General features: G+C 42.8%; 1 protein-coding gene across 2 annotated transcripts in view; it reads right to left on the reverse strand.

Annotated features, from left to right (window-relative positions):
- The window catches only part of NFYC (nuclear transcription factor Y subunit gamma), a 55,154-nt gene that overhangs the window by 14,513 nt on the left and 16,051 nt on the right, over positions 1–24,590 (reverse strand). For both annotated transcript variants that reach the window (XM_028738995.2, XM_028738993.2), the window contains exons 3-5: positions 7,650–7,762; positions 2,406–2,477; positions 1,034–1,147 (exon numbers count right to left, since the gene is read on the reverse strand). In XM_028738995.2, coding sequence (XP_028594828.1) covers positions 1,034–1,147; positions 2,406–2,477; positions 7,650–7,762 — 299 coding nt within the window. The remainder of the gene's footprint in view (positions 1–1,033; positions 1,148–2,405; positions 2,478–7,649; positions 7,763–24,590) is intronic.

Here is a 24,590-nt window from a genome sequence, read left to right on the forward strand (position 1 = left end):
TGGACTACAACTCCCATCACCCCTAACAAGCAGGACCAGTGGTCAGGGAAGATGAGAGTTGTACTTCAACAACATCTGGGGATCCAAGGTTGAGAAAGGCTGCGTTAGAGATGCTTGGCAATGAAGAAGCGAATCCTTCGCAGTGGGAAGCTATCAGAAGAACTGGAAGGAAAGGTTATTCTCAAACTTCACAGCCTTGTGGAAAGTCAATCAATAAGAGATATCTTGAATTTTGCTAGTTTACTCAACACATGCACTGCTTATTTAATATTATGTGGATGTGATTCAAAACTACCTAAGGCTACTCTACAGCAGCTGGTTAAGGTCACAAGTCTTGTATGCTTCACACAAAGGAGCAACATCATTTAGTACTACCAGCCAACTACTTTATAATGAGTCATGGGTGGTCCACTTGCCCATAACTGACCCTCAAATTGGGTGGAGAATTCTGGATCCTGAGATCTGATCATGGAACTTTCTGCATCATGTCTATTTTGGTCCTTAGTGCAGCTTGCATGAAATCCATGATTATTATATTGGATTACTACTAGAATTCAGCCCCATGCATTTTGCTCAGGAACCTCTAGAAAGGCGAACCACTAGTGCAGCAAACCAGTTATTACTGGTTTGACAGAAGTTCTCAGGACACACATGTACTGAACACAGAAGTCAGAACTTCATATTACTAGCCACCTCACATATGCAGACACCTCAGGGCCACTTTCTCTTCGCAATTCTATCCTCACCCATTAGCACCATGGGGTTCTGACATATATCTTCAAAGGAAACAAAGTCTGGAAGTGGGAGAGTGGTTAAGTTCCTAAATGGTGCTTCTCCATTGAAAACTGCCTCCTCCTCCTCCTGACACCACTCTGCAGCAAAGGTGCTGTAACTTGGTTTTGCATGCCCAAGTCAAATAGCTCCAGTCTACTCTCCATTCCACTCCCCTGCTCCAGCCCCTACTGGAGAAATATTCAGAGAGCAGAAGAGCCATGGCACTTTTAAGGTAGCTGAGAAATAAGTCTTCCATTACCTGTAAGGTCCTGCGCTTGTTGTCCTCTGTGTGTATCCAGGCCCGTAGTGTCAGTTCTGTGATGAATATCTGAGCAGCCTTGGCAAACAGAACAGGCGCCTCTGCACTGATCATCTAATAAGGAAAGGGTACATTTACTCTGACTATAGAAAAACATAACTAGATGCTAAAGTCTGTCCCCACACACCCTTAAGTTTTGCTGCTCAGACTCCAGAAAGAGGACTTCCTCATGTACAGGAAAGAGATGTCAAATCATTTTTGTATTATCACATTTGTATCATGCTCTACTCAAAGTGGCACATGTGAGTTACATGTAAAAGCACCTCATGGCCTCTTCAACCCAAGTTGATGCAAGGTCTCAAGGCCAGCAATGTCACAGCAAGTGATAATATATCTACAGAAGAAGGGGTAGTTAGGTCTCTGTGTTCTTTACTCTAGTGCGGGGTGTGTGTGTGTGTACTTGTGTTGGTCACCCTTGTAGTTTAAGAGCGGCTATGACAAGTCATCTGCAGAACATACAAACTTCCTCTCTCACACAGGAAATGTCTTCTTTCACACTGTCAGTGCAACCCTCACCACTTCCAGATACAGTAAAAATAAAACTGTCAGTCAAAGAAGTATTAGCCAATCATGAGTTTACTCAGTTAAAATTGCTTATAAATAAAACGTTCTGAAGTAAAAAAAATACCATTTAAGACACAAACACAACTACATGCACAATGCCAGAAGAGGCATTTCATCTTCTGTTTATTGAACCTCATTTAGCTAATATTGAGTCTACAGACAGGGGTTCAGAACTTCCATAGCCTCTCCTGATCCAAAAGACCAGGAGAAAGAGAGCTGCGTATTATCTGCACACTGATGACACTGCAAATCCCCAGATGAACTCAACCACCAGTTTCATATAGATGCGAAAAAGCAAGGACAAGGAGGACAAGCTCAAATGCCATGGGGTCAAGCAGGAATCCCTCAGTGCTATGTTCTGAAATTAATCCTGCAGATATGAGTGGACCCACCAAAATCACTGCGCCTCCCAACCAACAGAACCAATCCAACAAGATAACCATAATAAATGGTATCAGAAGATATTGAGAGATCAAGAACAAACTAAGCAGGAGTAAACTCCCAGCTCTTTCTTGACAGAGGTCATATTTCAGGGTGACCAAGGTTGTCTCTTTGCCAAACCCTGGCCTTTATCTGGACTGAAATGGGTCGGGTTAATCCAGAATATCCAATAGTGCCTGGAGTTGGCTTTGTTACCAATTTGGGAAGAGGTATCCAGCAGGGATGTGTTTTTTAATATTAAATATGCTCAGAACAAATTTATTGACTTGCAAATGTCAAAAGTCAACATTTTTGACAGGAATTTTACCTTTACATCTTCATCTAGTTTCATGATCTTCTTTATGCGTGCCAATGGAAGTTCCTGAACTCTGAAATCTTTCTGCAGAGATCAACAGAAAAGACAAGACTTTGTATCACTCTGGTACACACAATTCAGTATAGAAAAGGACATTCAAAGGCATCTACTAAAAAAAAAAAAAAGCTAACACAAGCTGGCTTACAAACATATTGTACAGGAGATTGTCTATTTTTCCTTTAGGGAGCCTTTTTCGACCTGGTGCCCTCCAGATGTTTTGGGCTACTACTGTACTGGCTGGGGCTGATGGGAGTTGCAGTCTAAAACGTCTGGAGGGCACCAGGTTGAAAAGGCTGCTCTGAGGGATGACAAATGTGGTCACTTAAGATTTGGAGCTGCTCCTGCTCCCCATCATTAGAGAGCCATTGCTATGGTTATGCAAGTGACCCACAGATCTGAAAAGAGTTTGGCTTCTGAAAATCAAAATCTCCACAGGGATTGTCAGGAAAGGCACCTGACAATTACCTAATTCAAAAAAGCAAAAACAAAACAGGCTTAGCAGCAGCGAAGTCAACACTTAGCTATCCTAAAAATGAATCCTGCTCTAATAAATTATGTTCTGTTATCTCCCCACCCCCAAGGTCACAGTGGACAGGCATTTCTAAAGTTCAAGGAAAAATTTCTATAGCTTCAGGGTCACTAAAAAGGCACAAAAGAGATTCTGATTTATCTTCCAGCTGTTGTGACTGCTTATGAAGAGATGTTTCTAAGCAGAACCTCACCAGTAGATCTGAACAACCATCGGGATTAATATAGGGGGCACTCCCAGTTATGCAGGGTCCAGGGTGCAATATGATCTTTAAAGATCCAACACCTGTCCTCTGAAGTGGGCCTAGAATCTAAAAGGTCAGTACAGCTGCTACGGTATGTAGTATAGACACCCATGATTCTGCACCTTTCACAAGTGATGGCTTTTCACACCCATTGAAACTTCAAGATCATTTGAGAGGAACAGCCATCAAGTAAGCAGTCTGTGAAAAGAACTGAGTGGCAGGAGACCTCTTGACCTGGATGGACATTTATCTGCACTGGTCTTGGATTCAGCTGTCAACCCTTGTGTGCACAAACAAAGCAAACACTGGTTCCAGAGAGAAGGAAGCTCCCAGTTGCTTAGATCATACACACTGGCACCATCAGCATACAGGTGACACTGCATACCAAAGCTCAGGAAGATCTTGCCCAGCAGCGTCTTGCAGATGTTGAAATTACAGAGGTGACAATGTGAAACTTGGAAGAACTCAGCATACTGGTAGCCGTGATGTACAACAGGCTGCATTCTGAGAGAAATTAGCACAGTAGTATGCTAGCTGCATGAGAATTATGTTGGCCTATTTCTGCAGGTTGTTAAAGGATGACCAAAATAATATGGGAAACACTTGGAAAAGTGCATTGCAAAAACTTTGTGTTACCATAATCTCCTCTGTCTCCTACAAATAATGGAATTAACACCTTGTGGTTAATTCCAAATAATGGAATTAACACCATGTCAAATACAGCCAAGAGGTTTAGGACAGTGGTTGCCCACATGTATTTCAAGAAACACCAGGATTCCTTGGAACATCAACAACCATTCTTCAGTTAAAAGAGTAGACACGTTTCTCTGAAAACAGCTGCTTCCCTGCAACACAAGGTGTGCTCCAGGATAGAGTGCTCAGCTGATGTGAGAGGCAACATGCCATGTGAAGTTAAGGATGTCTCAGAAGCATCCACAACTTGCAGGCTAATGTGAAGGGTTTTCTCATACAGTCAAGTCAATGTGTAAGTAGTCTCCTTAAGCTAGAAAAATATGGGAGAAAGAAAGAAAGTTTTTCTTCTACTGATCTCTCAGAACAACCAAGAGGGATACCATCAGTAAGAGTTGTATCCAACTCAATTTGACTCAGTAGTCACACTGAAATTAAAGGACTGAACACTGTCATTTTCACTTATTTAAATGGGTCTACTCTGAGCAGGACTAGCATGAAATACAAATCAATGCCTCTGTCTCACACCCAGACCAGGCATATGATTGAAGTGCGACTTGGGCCCATTGATTTCATTGGATACATATAGCCCAACAACAGACACTGAGGTCACATCAAACAGCAGCAGAATCTGAACATTTTGTACACCTGCCAATTGCATAGTACAGGCAAATCAAGACCTCTATTTGCATAGAGGAACATTTAGTGGACTGGCTGTACAAGACGTAATTTCAGCAATGATTATAAACAGAGTATAGCTGTAGAGGGCTTTTTTGTAATTATCTTTCTTCCACAGTCCCTATTAAAATTTCCACTCAGGCAGAAGGGTTATAGCTTGACATTCAATGTTTTGTTCATTCACAGTGTAATAAATTGACTCACGTGTCCAGAGTACTAAAAAACCCAAAAAAACCCGCACCAAAAAACTGCCCCTTTTTGGAAAGCTGCAGAAGACTTTTTACCACTGAGCTGAAATCTCAGACTTGCAGCTCCTACATGTCAGAGCTATGTTTACTAAAGGAACATAATTAATTCTGATTTTTATGCATCAATATCTTTCCACTGGCCTCCAAAAAGGCAGCTCTAAGCATCAGATCCAAATGGGAAATTTATCTTTAGCCTGCTGGTTCCAAGGTGGGCTCTAGGGTTTATTTACAATTATATCAAGACTTTAGTACTGATTAATCTCTAAGGTAAATTCTTCAACAAACAGGTCCAAACCTCTTCATAAATTTGTTGATTTAAAAAGAAGTGGGAGAAAGGTCTAAAAGATATTGTACTCCTGACTGGGAATCAAAGTATAGCTTTTACTTATCAGATTTGTAGAAGGAGGCATGGTAACTAACCATTCAAATTTAGATTTTTCTCAGAGATGTGTATGTTTCTGCAACTTATTATTTATGATGTGTCTTAATTTAAAATATTCAAAAAATTGAAAATTATATCCAATTTTTCTAACATGGTGGCGATGCAGGTCTCTAAAGGCATCTTATTCATCTGTGAATCAACTATGTTGCGAGTTTAGTTCCTTCACAAATTTATAAAAGGCACTGGACCTCAGGCCAATGAGCCATATAAAAACCTTTCTGAATGCAAGAGTCCTGTTTGGTCCATCCACTGCAGCATGTAGATGCTCCAGAAAAGCCCTTCAGATTGTGCCCTCCTGACTGGTATTCAGAGGCTCACTGCCTCTCACCTTGGCGATTTCATTTGACCATCATGATTAACAGGCACTAAAAAACCTAACCTCTGCAAATTTGTCTACTCCTCTTTTCCAAGATTCCTCTGAACATGCATCACACCACTGAGCTTCTATTAGAGAGAAGTGATTTGTGAGGGCATGGGCCCCATGTATTTTCAGTGATCCCAAACATATTGTGAAGCAGCCTCCCAAGAGAGCCCTCTTCATTACTTGAAGTCCTCCAGAAAGCAAAGACCTTATTATTTGTAAATGCTTTTACCGTCTGATTTTAACAGGCAGATTTATTCCGGCGTTTAAGCCTGTGTGTTGCCACATTTAGTATTTATTGTAGCTAAAAATGACTAACATTTAGTTCTATGTATTTTCCTCATTTCAAATTTGCTACCTTGAACTTTTTTCTTTTTTTTTAAATGGGAAGGTGCTCAATAAATTAAAAACAGAAATAAATAAAATGTAAGAAAATCACATGCACTAGCTAAAGATATGAATGTCCATGCTTAGTCTGGGAGGCGATCGGATGACAACTCCACCTAAGTGAGGCATCTACAACAGGCACAATCACTTCTGTGGGACTGCAGGTAGCATGAAGGAATGGTGAATGACGGAAAACTGTACAGAAGACCAGATACCTGCCATCCACCTTAGCTGCACAACCCTACCCACCCACAAAGGCAAACAATACATTTTCTGACCTGAACATATGTGTCTCTGGTAGTTCTATGGCAGGAGTCAGCAAGCTACAGTCCCCGGGCTGGATCAGGCCCACCTGGGTCCTAAATCTGGCCCGTGCTGCAAAGCCAGAACCTGCGACTCCCGGTGATGGCGATGGGAGGAAGAGGCCGGGCGGCGATGGCTCTGCCAATCGAACACCACGCCTGGTTTACCTCAGCAGCGTTTCACTGGCAGAGTCGCTGCTGCTCGGCCTCTTCCTCCCGCCACCGCTGCCCTGGTGCTCCTGTGGGCCAGAGAGCAGAGTGGACAAGCTAGCTCTGCCTACCCACTTCACGAGAAGCGGCAGTGGTGGGAGTGGTGGTGGCAGCCCCTGGGAAGGTAAGCGCAGCACCTTCTTTCTCTAGGCAGGGAGGAAGCCTTTTTGTTGCCACCGCCATCAGCCCTTTGGCGAATGAGGCAGGCAGCAAACCAAGAAGGCGGCTGGGGCTGGATGGGGGTGGGGAGGAGTACTTGCCCCCCTCGAAGTGTGCTTAGGAATGATAGTCCGGCCCTCCACAAGGTCTGAGGGACAGTGGACTGGCCTCCTGAGGAAGTTTGCTGACCCCTGTTCTATGGGTAGGCATGGGGCTACGTTCTGTTACTGGACACACACAAAACACTGCATTTCTTCGTGTTCTATTCAGTAAGAGAACTGAGCAAATCATACCCCTGGAAAGGCAAATATTATAGACTTGCCCCTGCACAGAATCCATCTCTACAGATGTAGTCCCTCATAGAATCTTCTCTGTACTGCAAAGCTTCGCAAAAAGGCAGCACAGGAAGCAATTCTCTCTTACGAAAGGGATGCTGCATGGAAGATGGAGCAAACTTCTTTTCTCCTGCTCCAGAGGGTTGGACCCAAACCAATGGCTTCAAGGTACAGGAAAGGAGGTTCTGACTAAACATCAGGAAGAACTTTCTGAAAGTAAGAGCTGTTTGACAGTGGAACAGACTCCCATGAGAGGTGGTGGCCTCTCCTCCATCAGACATTTTTAAGCAGAGGTTGAATGACCATCTGTCATGGATGCTTAGTTGACATATTTGCATTGCCGGGGGTTGGACTAGATGACCCTCGGGATCTCTTCTACAGTTCTATGGCCCCCTGCTTGTATTGCTGAGTTTATTGGAGGTAAGAAGGACACAGTTACCAAAAAAATAAGAAATTCAATCTTTTCCCACCCTCCACCCCCCTTGAGAAGGCAGCATAATAATCAGCAATCCCTTGTAGATTAAACTAATCTGGTGGACAATAACTCCTCCTCAATAATGCCACAAATATCACCTGAAAGTTCTGGGGGTTTTTTTAATGGAATAACTTACCACTGTTAGATTTCGAATCTCCTCCATGACCCGAGGCCAAAAAGACTGAAGGCATTGCTGTGCATCACTGTTCCCTCCTGAACCAAAGCCCCCATCTGTGGACATTTTGGAAGCTAGAAAGAAATTAAGAGACATGTTAGAAGAACTGTCTTGAGAAGCTGCAGAGTTCACATTTAAAAGGCCCTCAGATGGCTTTGGGACATGAAGAGCAAATGCAAAGCCTTCCGTGTTATCCAATAATCTGGGGTGCTTCCCACAATTCTCCTTCATTACTAAAATTTTCTTAAGAGTCTTGAGAAGACACAAAGGACTTCTCAACAGATTCTATTCTTATATACAGTACCTTTCAGAAAGATCTTACATTTTGCATTTGTGACCAAGCAGTGTACTTTTGGGAGTTTATTAACCCAGATGATTCTTCTGATTCCTTCAGATTAGGAATGGTTGTTCTGGCTGGAGCTGATGGGAGTTCTAGTCAGCAGTATCTGAAGGGCTGGAGAAGGCTACATTAGAGCTTTCTCTGCCATAGCACCTACATTGTAAAACAGTCTCCCCAAAAGCCTACATTCCACTATTTTAATTCAGTTACAGATAGGTAGCCGTGTTGGTCTGCCATAGTCAAAACAAAGAAAATTCCTTCCAGTAGCACCTTAAAGACCAACTAAGTTAGTTCTTGGTATGAGCTTTCGTGTGCATGCACACGAAAGCTCATACCAAGAACTAACTTAGTTGGTCTTTAAGGTGCTACTGGAAGGAATTTTCTTTATTTTAATTCAGATATTTTTGTTCACCAAGGCTGCAATCTCAGTACAGTACTCATACACATTTATTAAATTCTACTGAGCCCTGTGGGTCTTTTGTCAGAAAAATAAATAACTAGATTGTTTGGCATTTAAGGTAACATTTCTTGGCCTGCAGTCACTTGTTACGGCTGTATATTGTTATGCTTTCTCAATGTTGTTGTCGATTTAACATTTTTGATGGTAAATTTACTGCTTTGTATGATGCTTTTTGAAAAAGTTTATAAATGATATATATGAACTTCAGATCACCTTAGCTTAGGTCTGGGTGGGAGGAAAAGGTTTCCAATTCATTGATGACCTTGAGAAATACTGGCTTAAGTAACTTTTGATAGCACAATGGCCACAGAAACAGAAGACATTCCTAAATGTAAAATGAGAATACAATTCACATTCTAGCTAGGAAACAAGTGTTGCCTAGCATCATCCCTTCAAAGACCTTTAATGAAATGGATGCAAAGAGGCGGTACATTTCTCCTAAGGGCTGCTATCAGGCACAGAATTCTTTGGAATGGCAGTCTTGTAGGAACTTGAAGCTCCATGACTTTACTGCTCATAAGGTAAGTACTTCCTCACCTACGACAGTTATGTCAGAAGGGAAGAAGAAGAAAACAACAATTAAAAGGGGGAAATACAGAAATCAGCACTTTTTTTAGAACAAATTGAGACCCAGCCTCACAGCCGCTAGGCAGAGCCTATCAGTGAGAATGAAGAGCCCTCCTGAGAAGCCAATCTTCAGCTGGCCCTGCCTCATGTTTAGATGGAAGAGAATATCCCAAAGGAGGATATATATCTCTCTTGCCTTCACGTGAGAAGTGATAAGAAACTCCAGGAGGAGATTGCATACTAGTTTTTTACAGGGGCAAAAGCCTGGATTGGCCAGAGAAAATGTAAGTTTGTAAGTAAGTAAGAAAATTTAAGAATAGTCAGAAAATAATTCCGCAGCTGTTGTTTTTTTTTTAAAATGACTGTGTTAAATATACCTTCCTAAGTTTGCACACAGGGGAGAAGAAAGCCAGAGATTGTTTTTATTCAGATTTTTAAAGAAAGCAATCTTTCTGCATAGTGGCGTAATGGGAAATGGCTGGGGGCCAGGAACAATTCTAACATAAGTGGGTATGATTCCCACTGACTTATGATCTATTGTGTGTGGTGGGGTTTATTTTGGACTTTTACTCAGGCCGAGAAAGGGAAGAGTGCTCCCTTCCCCAAAGAATGTCGAGAATGCCATGGTCCTGGGGCAGCTAGCATCTGGACATTGGCTTATGCTATGTAAAGCACCAACCTATTGCTTTAAAAAATACCAACCACAGTGCTAAATAATTCTATTGTGGAAAATTATTAGTACTTAAGTTTGCAGATACAACTCCATGAAGAACAATAAATTCTGCTGGTATAAAAGAAAAGGAAAAATCAGGAGTTAGCTAGGACTGGTTAAGTTTTCTAAGACTGGATTTTGATGAATACTCCCTAATGGCACAGCATCTGCAATATCTTGAGAAAATAAAAGATCGCTCGCAGCTTCTTTAGAACATACTTATTTAAATGTAATCAATCCACTCAAATATGCAATTAGTTGACAACCCTAATAAGTTATGCTGCCACGTGTATGCAATTTCCATAATATATACCAAATAGATAATTCATGTGGAGCTGAAAAGACCAAGGCAATATGCAGCCTGATCCCGGGCAACAAAAGCAGGGCAAACCCCCACCAGCTGCACATTGTTTACTGATGCAATCTATATCACAGCAGGCCAGAGCAAGCTTGCAACAGAAAAGCACCTGCAGAGCAAACAGGTCCAAATGACAAGGCCACACCACCCAACATCTCATCTCATCTCACTGCAGAATCTAATTAGGCCTCTGAGGAAGGGAAATAACTTAAAACATAGTCATATATAGCGGTGTGGATTGTGCTCCGACCCCAGTGGGCTACTTTGTGTATTCTGCCCCACCCTGGGGGATCCAAAAGACACCTCTGCATAGTGGTGGTACATGCAGCAGGGCATGGCACTTGCATTGCATTTTACTGCGCAGTCAACCTGCTCATGCAAGATACATGTACTTCCACACCAGTGCAAACACCTTGTCCATGAGGTGGGGGAAGAAACCTTCAGGAATCATATAGACAATGACCCAAAATACACCTTCCAAAATTAATTTAAATTAATTTTAGTCCATCTTTAAGTTGGCATCATAGTTCTATTATGTTCTTGTGCTGTCCACGGTAGATTATTCCAGATTTTAACATCAGATTTCTATCAGACATTTATATTTCATTTTCTAGCCTTTTATGTAAAGCAAGGCCTTATCTGGAATTCTCAAACAGAAGAACAAGAATGATGACCAAGCTTCCCAGAAAGCTTGCCCACCACTACCAGTTCCCCCAGTAAAATTACAGTGGTAATTAATTCGTTCTGCGAGTTTTACAGTGGTAATTAATTCGTTCTGCGAGTTTTTTCGTCTTGCGAATTTTTCGTCTTGCGAAGCACCACTGTACAGCAACATGAGTTGCTATGAGTTAACACCGCAAACTTGCAAGACATTTTCGTTTTGCGAAGCAAGCCCATAGGGAAATTCGTCTTGCGAAGCAACTAAAAAAACCAAAAACCCTTTCGTCAAGCGAGTTTTTCGTCTTGCGAGGCATTCGTCTTGCGAGGTACCACTGTAAACTGCATGGTATTTTACAGCACACACAGTTTTTTGGGTTTTTTTGAGGGATGATGGCAAGAAATAATGGCATAATATCTCAGGTGAACTGAGATATTGTCCCAGCCCCAGAATGCTCAGCAACAGAGGGGTCCTCAGCAAATAAGCTAGTATGTGGAAGTGTTCTCCTAAAGGGGGAAAAAGGGTTAAGAGACTGTTCCTTGACAAGAGCACACACATACTGGGATAAAATTTACTAGGGGGGTTATATATCTTTTAACCATTAACATTGTTTGCCTTCAGATGCTTAGAAATGTTTAAGAACATCAGCGATTGAAAGGCGTGCCTATATGTTTTCCCTACATGAAGGCAAGTCTTGATTTAAGGACACACAAACTAATCCCCCAGATCTGCTCTGTCCTGGCAGGAATCTCTTATGTAACTGATCTTTCAATGTTAGCACACTAGAACCAGGCAGGACTTTCTCCTTTCAAGCAGCAATATAATTCACTCAAAAAGCAGAATCAATATATGATCCCACCACCCTGCAATTTCCCCCTCTCAGTAGCTATTTTGCACCCCAATCTATTTAACCTCTGCCTTGTGCTAAAGGGAGAGAACAAGAATAAAACATGCCAGTCACTTGAAAAAATGTTTGCTATCAGTTATACCACAATTTGGGTGTTTTTTATGGCATATCTCACAAAAAAATAAAAGTTCAAACTATTTTAAAGATACATTTGGGGGGAAATCACATTCAGAAAAAAATAACAGAACAGCAATGGAACAGAATCAGTTTAGGACTGAAGTAAAAGCATCTGGCACAAAATTTGTGGAGCAGAAGAGAGGAAGAAGTTTGATTTCTTTTTCCCATAATGAGTCTAGGAAATATGGGGGGACATAAATCAAACCTTTTTATTCCTAGCTATTCTCTAACATAGTTGAAAATGTGTACTTGTTTTTCTAAGTTGCCTATTGGCACAGAGTGTCCCTGAGACTAAAGTGCTTCAATCCTCTCTTACTAGGTCAAGTGATAGGTTGACTAGAGCAGTGTTTCCCAACCTTGGGCCTCCAGTTGTTTTTGAACTACAATTCCCATCATCCCTAACCACTGGTCTTGCTAGCTAGGGATGATGGGAGTTGTAGTCCAAAAACAGCTGGAGGCCCAAGGTTGGGAAACACTGGACTAGAGCAGGGTAGGGCAGCCTTACTGATGCTCTTAAAGCACTGCACATACATTGCCTCCAGAATTGTTAACTCTAGCAAGATGCCATGTTCTCCTTGACATGGTGCTAGTGCCAGAAGTAACAGCCCCACTTCAAGTTTCTCTCTACCACACCCTCTCTGCAGAAGCTTAGGCACACTTCTTTGTGTAGTATCATCATATGGTGCTATTCCCTATCCTGCAACACTGGTCACCACTGGCATGGAAACACATGATATGAAGAAGTCACTACCACACAAGGAAACAAGCCTAAAAGAAGGGGAGACATAACTCGACAGAGCTGCCATTTTCAGAGGCAGCATTATGCTGAGTGTAAGGTGTCGTTCCATCTTAACACAAGCCATTATCATTATCCCCTTATTGTTGTGGGAGGGGATTATGAAGGTTAACAAAAATCTGTGTCTTCCTGCATCAGCTACATGCTGGCAAGAACTGGAAGTCAGGTAGCCAATGGCATACCTGCAAAAACAGCCACATTATTCTACTTTATGGTATTCTTTTAAAAAGTTACCTGTTTTTACACGATGCTTTAAAACCTAAACATCAGTGCTTCCTTTAAAAAGTATCAGGGAGAAGAAATGGAGCCTGGTTTAGTAAGTTGTCTGCAGAATGAAAAGTCTACTAGAAACTTTAAGGTGCTAACTTTCATTCAACAATCACAGAATAGCAAGAGATAGCAAAATAGCATTCCTGCCCCCATTGTTGCATCCTACATTTGGGTGAATGCTTTAACATATCGCACCTCTGCTCACAAAACCAAATTGCTTACAGTGGTTTTTCAAACTTTCCACCTTCAGAGAACATTTTCCACATCTTTGCTGAGGAACTTCAGCCTCGCCATCAGCCCACTTGAATTGCGACTGTGTCCGACTTCTGTAGGCGACACACATTTCAGGGAGGATTTCCCAACATTACTGATTTTCTTGTTCAGGAACCCCCCAGTTTCTCTGGGCAGAATTTCAAAAAACAATACCTTGAAGACTGCTAGGTACATATGCTCTTTAAGCCTAAAATCTTCATTTTCAATACCAGTAAGAAACGTTTCTAGCTCTCGGTGCAAATGACAAAAGTTTGAGAACACATGGGGAAATGCTTAGTAAAGGTTGGGAGGGGACATGACTGCCAGAAAGATTTCCAACATCATTAGATGGTGGTGGCAAGAATGCAACATACATACTTTATTTGCTTATATTAAAAATATTGGATTGCTTTGGAACTGCATATAAATGAGATCCCACTTCCCATTCTGCAGTTGTTGGATATATACGTAGATGCTTTTAAAGCGAGTATTAATTTTCCATGTTGAACTGTGCTATGCTATATTTATCTTACAAAAACAACACTGAAAACTGCTGCATATTCTCAGCAATAGTAGTTTCCAAAATATGGGCTCATTTTACATTCACTTTTCTTATACTGGTTTCTCTCCTCATCCCTAACACAAATAAACGGAAAAAAGAACGGGAGGGGAATAATTTGAGCATACAATGACACATACACCAGTCCCAAGGATGTTTGCTTCAAGCTTTATACCACTCTGCAAAATTCACAAGCAATGTTTCTCTTTTTAGCAACTGACCTAATCAGTGAGAAACAGCAAGCAAAATGTGTACTTTTGTTATCAGATAACATTATTCAGTATCAATAACCATCGACATGACATATGATTCCCCCAAACTGAAGCTTAATTTTATTTCTTTTAAACAATATCATGCTATAGCAGCAAAGCCAGGAAAAAGAACAACCTTTGGTTCTTTAGCAAGCTATTTGCTGAAAGGACAAGAGTTCCTCCATCCAGAGCTGCACAACAGTTGCTCAACTGTAGCCCAGCTGTTCAACTATGGCTCCCCCAATGCCTTCAGTGCAAGCCTGGCCTACAAGCTTCCTACAAGCCTGGCCACATTCCTGCTCACTTTCACAAGCAGCCTACACTGTTGTAGGCACGCTATGCCTACAAGATATTGTGCGCGATATGCATGGGAGACAGAGCTAAACCATACAACCTGAACTCATTTGATACTATGGACTCTAGTCCCTATCACTCCTGACTACTGCCTGTGGCCTATGGGAGTGCAATTTCAAAACATCTGGGGAGGCACCATGTTGTTGTTTCAGCCCTTACCTCTGGTAAAAGTATTTCTCAAACCCAATTCACACATCACAGGAAGCCATGGTCAATGGCTGCCTGTGAGCAAGCAGGGTACATGGTGCCCAGTCACTCCGCTTGTTGCTCCTTTGGCACAAGAAGGAGTAACAAGCCATGAAGCCTGGATTGCTGTTGTGTCCGAACTGGGATCATCATTTGTTTATCCCTAACAACCATGATCAGGAAGCCAAGAATAAACCATGATTTAATGATAACTGTTTGTCAGGGAGAAACAAACTATGACCTCCAATTTGGATGCAAGGGCAACCAACACAAATGCTATTGGAGAAGAGCAAAGTGGGAGCAATCAGGCAGTACATGCTAGCATGATGCTCATTCACAGTAAGCAATTAACTATGGCTTACTGTGATGTGTGAACTGGGCCATTGCCAATGTCAATCAGATTTCTCCCTCACCCCCCTTAAATTGCAGGAAACTGAACTGAAATAGTTCGGGCTTGCCAATATTTAAAAATGCAAAATACAACAAGAGACAATATGGTGTGTTGCTTTAACATTAATTTATTCAAAATTTAGATGCAGAAAGAATAAATGCACCTGCTTTTCTTTTAAAGAGATAGCACCGTATAATGGGATAACGGAACTTGGGTCTGGAAGACATAGTGTCCCAATCCCACATCAACCCCATGGATTTACTGGGAAGTCTCAGCTAGCTCCAACTGTTTCATTGTAGTTTCACATGAGTCAAAATGTGTAAACTCTATACATACTTGCAGTGGCAGTGGAAAGAACCCATACAAGTCTGACATCTCATGTGAAGATGACACAGGGATCTATTTTTACATACTCAATGCAAGTGAACTTTCAAAATAAAGCTGATCTTCCCATTAGAGGCCAATTGTGTGTGTATGCATAGGGATATATAAATATGTAGCTCTGCATCGAAGGTTAGAAAGCACCCAGGCTAAAAAGGGCTTGTGACAAAGCCACCCAACTCTTAGGCTGAAGCTGACATCTAGAAAGTGAATTTATTCCAAATTTATATTCCACTCTTCCTTCCCAAAAGGAGACTATGGCAGCTCACAATAAAATTATGTAAAAGCAATTCAAAACTACACACCAGACAGATGTTAAAAGCAGTACTATCCTTCATAAAACTATTGGCCAAATAAGTATTTACATGTTTGCTGAATACAGGAAAGGGGTGGTGGGGATGGGGGGGGGGAGAGAACTGCCTGACTTCCCTTAGGATGGAGTTCCATGGCTGGACCTAAATTATTTCTTCCAACACTACTTGCACCTCTACAGCTACACAAACTGAAATTTTGTCCACAAAATTACTGGCTGGAAAGTCTACACACATAGTAGAGAATCACCTCACCCTCAAAAAGCAAGAGAGAAGGTTTATGTACACACAGAGGATGGCATAAGAACATAGAAATAAGTATTGTGTCATTATGTGTTAAGGCAAGCATGCTTAGTCCTAGTTCCATTCCCCCATTGTGCATACAGTAAAATATGTGGTTATGGCCAGACGGCCTTAAAAAGGGACTAGGCAATTCATGGGGGATAGATCTATCAACAGTTACTGGTCACATTAGATAAATAAAACCTCCATATACCTCAAGTGATGGGTGGGGCAAGCAACAGGGAGGAGCCATTGCCTTCAGGCAAGTTTCCCAGAAGCACATGGCTGTCCACTCTTGGAAACAAAACACATGCCTACAGGAATCATTGGCTGGGTCTGGCCAAGTCCTTATCATCTAGCAAGAGACATTTTCTATTGGCAGTGAAGTGTGTATCCCATGCATCTACAAATGCACTGGGCAGCACAGTAATTGACTTCTTGACTCTTTCAACTTTTAAGATCGTTTTTAGTTCTCATGGCTGCACAAGGAAGTTGGAAAATAAGTCAGAGCAAAACAGCAAAAAGCCAGAGTAAACTTTTATAGGCAGCAACCAACTTCCCACCAGATGCATGAAGTAGACCAAGAAAGTGGGAACACAAGATGGGTACTGAAAAAGGAACTTGTAACCAGCATGTTTATTCTGATCATAGAATCTCTCAAGGTGCAGACATGGCACTGCCTCTTAGAAGCATAACTGATTTGGTTCTATTGTGTTGGTTCTATAACCATCTCTTCTTATATAGATACTTAAGTGCTAACATTTCCACATATATGAAAAAGAATCTGGGGCTCTTAACCTGGCTGTTAACTTGTGGAAAAGTTTGCTTTCACTAACTTATTTTTGTTAAGTGTTTATAATCCACACAATTAAGAGTAGCTAAGCACAAGTTGTGCCCACAAAATAAAGAATAAGAAGTTAAGTAAAGCCGCACCATACATAATCCAATTCATGTACTCAAAAACTTGAGACACTGGTGAAACACAGTTGCCTTGGAAGTTTCTTTCATGCAAGGTCGGAGGATTTTCAATTTACAAGCAGACGGAGGAATCACAAGTGGCTACAGAAACAGCATGCAGCAAAATTCCAGAAGAAAGGCAATAAGCTAAATGCTCACCAAGAGAAGAAATGACCTTTTGCTGGTGCCCCACCACAATCACAGTTCATTTGGAAAATGCTTCACTTGCTAGTTTTAAAAAGTAATGTATTAAGAGAAAAGCAAAACTCATTGGCATCGCTATTTCCATCTATTGTAGTTGTCTTTAAACAGAGCAGTTCAAGGACATAAATAAAATGGTACTTCCAAAGTTAAACATTTACTGGGTCTAGTTTATCAAACAGCTCATTATTTTACATTTCCTCACAACCATTCAGATTTTCCAGGTTAGCAAGGTACTTTTCCAAATGTGGAACCACCTTAGAAAAGATCGATTCAACATTGTAATTTAGATACGTTGTTAAATGTAAGTCTGAAAAGACTGAAACTCAGGGGTGAAACACTGCATGTCATGTACACAGGAGGTGTGGTTTGTCCTTTAAGTTTTGTGATTTGAGGGTGAACTCTGTGGTGTGCTCTCTTTTAAGCTGATAACATTCTGAAAAACAGGAGACCTCATGCTTAAGGCACACTGATCCCACCCTAATCTGCACCTGCTCCTGCCCATTCATCTTTCCAAAGTGTTAAGAGACTAGTTTCTTGGACCCTAAGACACTGTTTAAAAACAGTAATCTTGAGCAGTATTTTATATACATTTTCCAAAAAAACTAAACAAAACACGCGCGCGCACACACACACACACACACATTTTAGAAATAGTTAAGATTTAACTTCCTATTGGGGAGAACGGCTGTAGCTCAGTAGGAGAGCACACATTCAGTATACAAAAGTTCCCATGTTTAGTCCCTGGCATCTCCTGATAGGGCTGGGAAGGACCCTTGTTTGAGACCCTGGAAAGCTGCTGCTAGTCAGTTCAAACCAGGGGTGGGGAACCTCCAGGCATAGCTGTCAACTTTCAGATTTGAAAATAAGGGATCAGCAGCCTCGAAAATAAGGGATCAGCAGCCTCACCTGTCCTGGGGACAGTCTACGGGATATCTAACAATCTGGGATAGCAGCGGGAAACAGTGCTGGAATAAGGGAATTTCCTGCAAAAAAAAGGGAAGGTTGACAGCTATGCCTCCAGGTCATGGACAAAATCTGGCCTGGAATAGATCACATGTGACATTAGGCGTGAGGCAGGTACCAATGTGGCTACTAAGGAACTATTAGGGGCTTAATGAGTTCCCAATTGTTCCTTTGGTGGAGCAAGACCCTTTCCTGCCCACATCAATAGCACAATTCAAAGTGTTGGTGCTGACCTTTAAAGCCCTAAATGGCCTCGGTCCTGTATACCTGAAGGAGCATCTCCACCCCCATCGTTCAGCCCGGACACTTAGGTCGAGCACCGAAGACCTTCTGGTGGTTCCCTCACTACAAGAAGTGAAGCTACAGAGGGCCTTCTCAGTAGTGACGCCCGCCCTGTGGAATGCCGTCCCATCAGATGTCAAGGAAATAAGCAACTATCCTACTTTTAAAAGACATCTGAAGGTGGCCCTGTTTTGGGAAATTTTTAATGTTTAATGGTATATTGTGTTTTTAATTTTTGATTGGGAGCCACCCAGAGTAGCTGGGGAAACCCAGCCAGATGGGTGGGGTATAAATAAATTATTATTATTGTTATTGTTATCATCATAGCACAAAACAGTTTGTATTGAAACTGCTGCTAAAATCTAGCTTTTTTGTACAGAACTGACTTACGCAGCTGACACCTTCAGAAAACAGGTTTGAACCCAAAGCTGTTGCAAATACCTGACAACCAGCTGGCTGATGGACAACTCGGAAGCACTGCATAAGGACCTTAGATAGGTGAGTGGAACAAGTCACTTGTCAGGCATCTAATGTCATATTGGTCTGACTCAGTATAAGGCAGCTTCCTTTATGTCTTCTTGGTGGCCTCTTAAAAGAACATATTTACTGTATCATTTCAGGAAAACATGGGAGCTAGAATTTTCATCAAACCTCTGAGTGGACAATTAAAGAGTCAGTATACCTTCAGGAGCCAAATCTGGCCTCTGAGGCTCACAGCTGCTTATTCCTAAACACTTTCCCAAGTCATCCAAATTTAGTACGAGGTGCCACACATTTTCACAGATAATTGTGTACTGGCTGTACTGCAACAATGAGAGGGTCAGCTACATGTCTTGTGATCTACACTTTGGCCACCCTTGGCCATTGTGTGATCTGAGAATCTCGTAGGTGGTCTTTACCAACTCAAGAAGTTGGCCCAGATCAACATCAATGACCAGATTACAGTGGTACCCCGCAAGACGAATGCCTCGCAAGACGGAAAACCCGCAAGACGAAAGGGTTTTCTGTTTTGGAGGCGCTTCGCAAGACGAATTTCCCTATGGGCTTGCATCGCAAGACGAAAGCCCATAGGGAAATGCTGGCGGTCGGGAGCAAAGACTTTCGCCCACAGCCGGCCTTCAGAAGAGGACCTCTTCTGAAGGCCGGCGGGGGGCAAAAGTCTTTGCTCCCCCCCGCCTGCCTTCCCCCCGCCTGCCGGGGGCGATCTTAAAATGCTGGCGGGCGGGAGCGAAGCGTTCGCTGCCGACCCCCAGCATTTTAAAATCTCCAAGGGACAGCAGAGAAGTCTCTGTCCCGGGGAGATTTTAAAATGCTGGGGGTCGGGAGCGAAGCGTTAGCTGCCGACCCCCAGCATTTTAAAATCTCCCCCTGTCCCGGGGAGGTTTTAAAATGCTGGGGGTCGGGAGCGAAGCGCTGCCGACCCCCTGCATTTTAAAATCTCCCCGTGTCCCGGGAAGGTTTTAAAATGCTGGGGGTCGGGAGCGAAGCGCTGCCGACCCCCAGCATTTTAAAATCTCCCCGTGTCCCGGGGAGGTTTTAAAATGCTGGGGGTCGGGAGCGAAGCGCTGCCGACCCCCAGCATTTTAAAATCTCCCCGTGTCCCGGGGAGGTTTTAAAATGCTGGGGGTCGGGAGCGAAGCGCTGCCGACCCCCTGCATTTTAAAATCTCCCCGTGTCCCGGGAAGGTTTTAAAATGCTGGGGGTCGGCAGCCCGACCCCCAGCATTTTAAAATCTTCCCGGGACACGGGGAGATTTTAAAATGCTGGGGGTCGGCAGCGCTTCGCTCCCGACCCCCAGCATTTTAAAACGCTGTTCCGAAGGGGGGGGGACACCTGCCCCAGCCGCCCCACTTCGGAAAGCTGTTCCGAAGCGGGGAGGGAGGGCGGGGACATCTGCCCCAGCCGCCCCACTTCGGAAAGCTGTTCCGAAGTGGGGAGGGGGGGCGGGGACATCTGCCCCAGCCGCCCCACTTCGGAAAGCTGTTCCGAAGTGGGGAGGGGGGGCGGGGACATCTGCCCCAGCCGCCCCACTTCGGAAAGCTGTTCCGAAGCGGGGAGGGGGGGCGGGGACACCTGCCCCAGCCGCCCCACTTCGGAAAGCTGTTCCGAAGCGGGGAGGGGGGGGCGGGGACATCTGCCCCAGCCGCCCCACTTCGGAAAGCTGTTCCGAAGCGGGGAGGGGGGGCGGGGACATCTGCCCCAGCCGCCCCACTTCGGAAAGCTGTTCCGAAGCGGGGAGGGGGGGCGGGGACATCTGCCCCAGCCGCCCCACTTCGGAAAGCTGTTCCGAAGTGGGGAGGGGGGGCGGGGACATCTGCCCCAGCCGCCCCACTTTGGAAAGCTGTTCCAAAGTGGGGAGGGGGGGCGGGGACACCTGCCCCAGCCGCCCCACTTCGGAAAGCTGTTCCGAAGCGGGGCGGGGGCGGGAACACCTTCTGAAGGCGGGCGGGGGGCGAAAGTCTTTGTCCCCCCTGCCTGCCTTCCCAGGGGCTTTTAAATCGCCTCAGACAGCGGAGAAGTCCTCCGCTGTCCCGGGGTTTTTTAAAATGCTGGGGGTGGGAAGAAAAGCCCTTGTCCCCCCCCCCCCCAGCCTTCAGAAGAGGTCCGGGGACAGACTGTCCCCGGACCTGGTCTGAAGGCGGTTTCCCTAGGAACGCATTAATTGATTTTCAATGCATTCCTATGGGAAACCGTGCATCGCAAGACGAAAAAACCGCAAGACGAAGAGACTCGCGGAACGAATTAATTTCGTCTTGCGAGGCACCACTGTATAACAACTGAAAACATAAATGTTCTGAACCAGCTACTGAACCACAGCAATGTGAGTCCAACTTCTGTTATTTTTCATTCCACGTTGCATTTAATGGAAGCTCTACGAAGTTCTAACTGTAGAGGGTACAGACTGCTTCCTCCATTCTCTGCAATTCATTCTCAGCCTCTGGGAGAATTATGTTTTCAAAACATATCTTAAGCACCACACTCAACAAATGTAGATTTTCTTGATTTTTACAAAGCTGGCTAAACATTATTTGTAATCCCTCATCCTTTATGATTGCAGATGGTGTAAAATATTCTAAATTTTTTTAAGCTTGTTATGGTATTGTATGCTGAAAAGTTCCAATCTTTCTTTCTTTCTTTCTTTCTTTTTTTTTTGGAAAAAGTAATTATTCTAATTATTTTTCATTGGCTTGTGTTAAAAGGACTAAAGGATAGAATAACGTTTAGTGAAAGCATAAGCCAATTACAGTGTTAGAAACAGAGATATGAAAGCTAGGGGCTAAATGGCACCTTAAACCTAGGTTATGGGTGCCAAAGCAGAATTTCTAGGCACACTTTTTAATAACAAGAATACAAAAAGCTGAAAATGAATGAACTGCAGCTAAGATATTGTGTTCATTTTTCACATGGTCTGGTCTTTTCCCTCCCCACCCGCCAATACTCTTAAGAGGGTCTCTCCTCCAGTCTTCAGAGAGTAGCTGGGGTGGGGAGGCAGAAAAGATCCCCCTTTCCTTCCACTCTGCAGTTTTAAACAGAAATCTTACGCGCAATACTGCGCCCTGAGCTCAGAAACTGCTCACACTAATGAAATTCCCTGTCGCAAAATGTGCCTAGAACAATGCAAGTTTCGAACACTGGCCAATTATTATTCCTTATAATTCATCCCTTCCTTTTATGGCCAAATTGCACATTTGCAATCTGGGAGTACTCTGTGGGTGGGTGGGTATGTGTGTTTTTGGGTGTCAGATTCTATGTGCACCACCTCCTACCACTACCGTAGTCCTCTTTAACTTACAGCATTGTGTGTAATGCCCAAGTTCTGCAATCCTCCTCCATCCAAACACACAGACACAAGGATAATGGAAATCAGGGTATTAAATACATATGTATATGCGTACCTATGTCTCAAACATTACACTGCTAGTGAGAGTCTGCTATATGTACAATATTTCCAGATCATAGATTAGTTGTCAATTTTCTATTTAATTTATCTATAAGATTCTCTCAAAGTGACATACAAAACATTTAATCTGCAGGGTGTGGAGTATCAGTTTAATACAAATTGTTATAGGGTGTGTTTAGAATTGGCTGGAAGCCATTAAACACAATTTCCATTTGTATGTACTGTAATGGGAAACTAAGGCTACGTGCAGCTTCCTGGTTTGTTTTGCCACTCATGCAAAGGGAGGAGCAACAGAACTGCATACTAAAAAATAATAAACCAGGACATGATCATGTGAACACAGTCACAGTCTTAAAACTGATTCATTTCCACCTATCAAACATTGTGTTAAAATTTGTTTTTTCTATGTAAACAAGAATTACTGGAGAGGATATCTAACTACTTAGGTTAATTATTATAACATGCAGTTATAACAAATGCTATATACCGTACATGTGGATTTCCTACTGGACTCAGGGACTAGCAACTAGGAATTGCACATCCAACAACTTGAACTGTGCAACATTTATAGTTCTCCATAAATGCTTATGACTCTACTCAGCGTTTGAAATTGAAAATTGAAATTTAGCACCTGGCTATTGACCACTTGTGACCAAGAGAAGATGCCTGGGCACCAGTATGGTGCCTTACATCTCCACCGTCTGGAGGTGCATGCCTGGGGATCCTTGGATCTTGACTGTTTTCACACATTAGCAACACATCCCATAGAATTCAACCTGCTATATTTAACTGCACAATCAGAATGAATTTCAGGAACCAAAAGGTTGTATTGAAAAATACGGCTTTCAAGCTGTCGGGCCCCAAAATGGCAACTAGACATTCCATTTTGGCGACTATAACCCTGGTTTAAGGAGCAATTTGGCACCTAGCTTATATATCTAAGTTTCTAACACTGATTCTACTAAGCAAAAGCATGGACATTAAAAGTTTGCATCACGTGGGGATTCTTTTTTGCCTGGTAACTCCTAGTCTGTACTTTTGGAACAGTTACAACTCAATCTTATGAATGCTTACTTAGCTCTAAACAGCAGTAATTCTGCAGTATAAAAGGCACATAAGTTGAATGATGAAAGGCATTCTAAAATGCTGCTACACTGAAGGCTCTATATAGCTGCAAACAAGTCTGTTTAATAGTTATAGCAACTATTTAGTATGCATGCTTCCAAATGCTTCCACAAGGTTGAAGAGATACAAGATGTTATTGATATTTTAACACCTGACAATGCCCACACATAAATGTTCCATAAGCTATTTATCAGAAACCATAGCCTGAAGTGCATTTACAAAACATGGTCTATGCCAACTATGTGTTAGCATACATAAACAAACCATATTGGAGGTAATAGAACAATAATATCAGAGGTTACTACACCATCGAAAAAAGCTGAGTGCATGGGAAATGAAAGCAGACAGGCACCTTTAAGAGAGGTTTGCCTAGTGCTTTGGGGAAGCTCAAACCATGGCTTGGGTTCTAAACTATGGTTAGCACAAACCACTGAGGGAGGAAAATGGCAGTAGTGAGCAAGATACCCTGAAAATGAGCTTGTCCGCCATTATTAGTCATCTCATTATAGAACACCTAAAAAGATGCAAGGATCCCCAAGGTTCCGTAGAATGCATGTCTGAAAAGCATCAAGCAGCCTAAAAACCATGGTAAACAGTTCTGATGTTCCATCATTCTTTTCCATGTAGCCTTTCTCTAAACATGTCCTCCTCATAGTCAAGACTCCTCCTTCCTTCAGACTTCCCTCAAAAATGCACTTCAATAACCTCATCTTCTCCAAATCCTCTATAACAACCTAATGACAGCCTAAATTTTGTCAAACAGAAGTGAAGACCTCAGTCAAGGCCCTGAATAAGCCTGAACAGAGCAATACTCTTGTTAATGTCACTAAAATGGCAATCACATTTTGAGTGACATCATCAATCCTTTACATGGAGATCTACTGCTATCCTCCATTTGCCAGTGGGTTCAATGACTTGAATAAAGGGACAGGAGGCATGCTTTCATTTTATCTAGGACACAGAACTGCAAGCTTTAGCGAAAACAGGGTCAATCTTGAGAAACTGGGGTGCTAGGATAAAAGCAAAACAATGCCTGGTTTATGATTCATAAAAAGGCCAGTTCTGCAGTTTCCTAACACACCTTTATACGTGCAAAGCAGAGTCTATGCATTTAAGGATGGTGGTGACCAATAGGCTTGGCTTGAATCTTATCAGTCCCTTCCATGAGGAGCTAATACTGGGGCAATACAGAAGCTAGTTGGAAGAAATAAGTGTAGCAATGTACACAGAATATGCCAGTGGCACAGTCCACAAGGAAGCTCTACTGTACAAGCTCCACTGATGTTGCTATTCATTTCAGGAATGTGCCCTAAGTTCT

The sequence above is a fragment of the Podarcis muralis genome, chromosome 7 (assembly GCF_964188315.1).
Source record: "Podarcis muralis chromosome 7, rPodMur119.hap1.1, whole genome shotgun sequence".
Classification (NCBI taxonomy): domain Eukaryota; kingdom Metazoa; phylum Chordata; class Lepidosauria; order Squamata; family Lacertidae; genus Podarcis; species Podarcis muralis.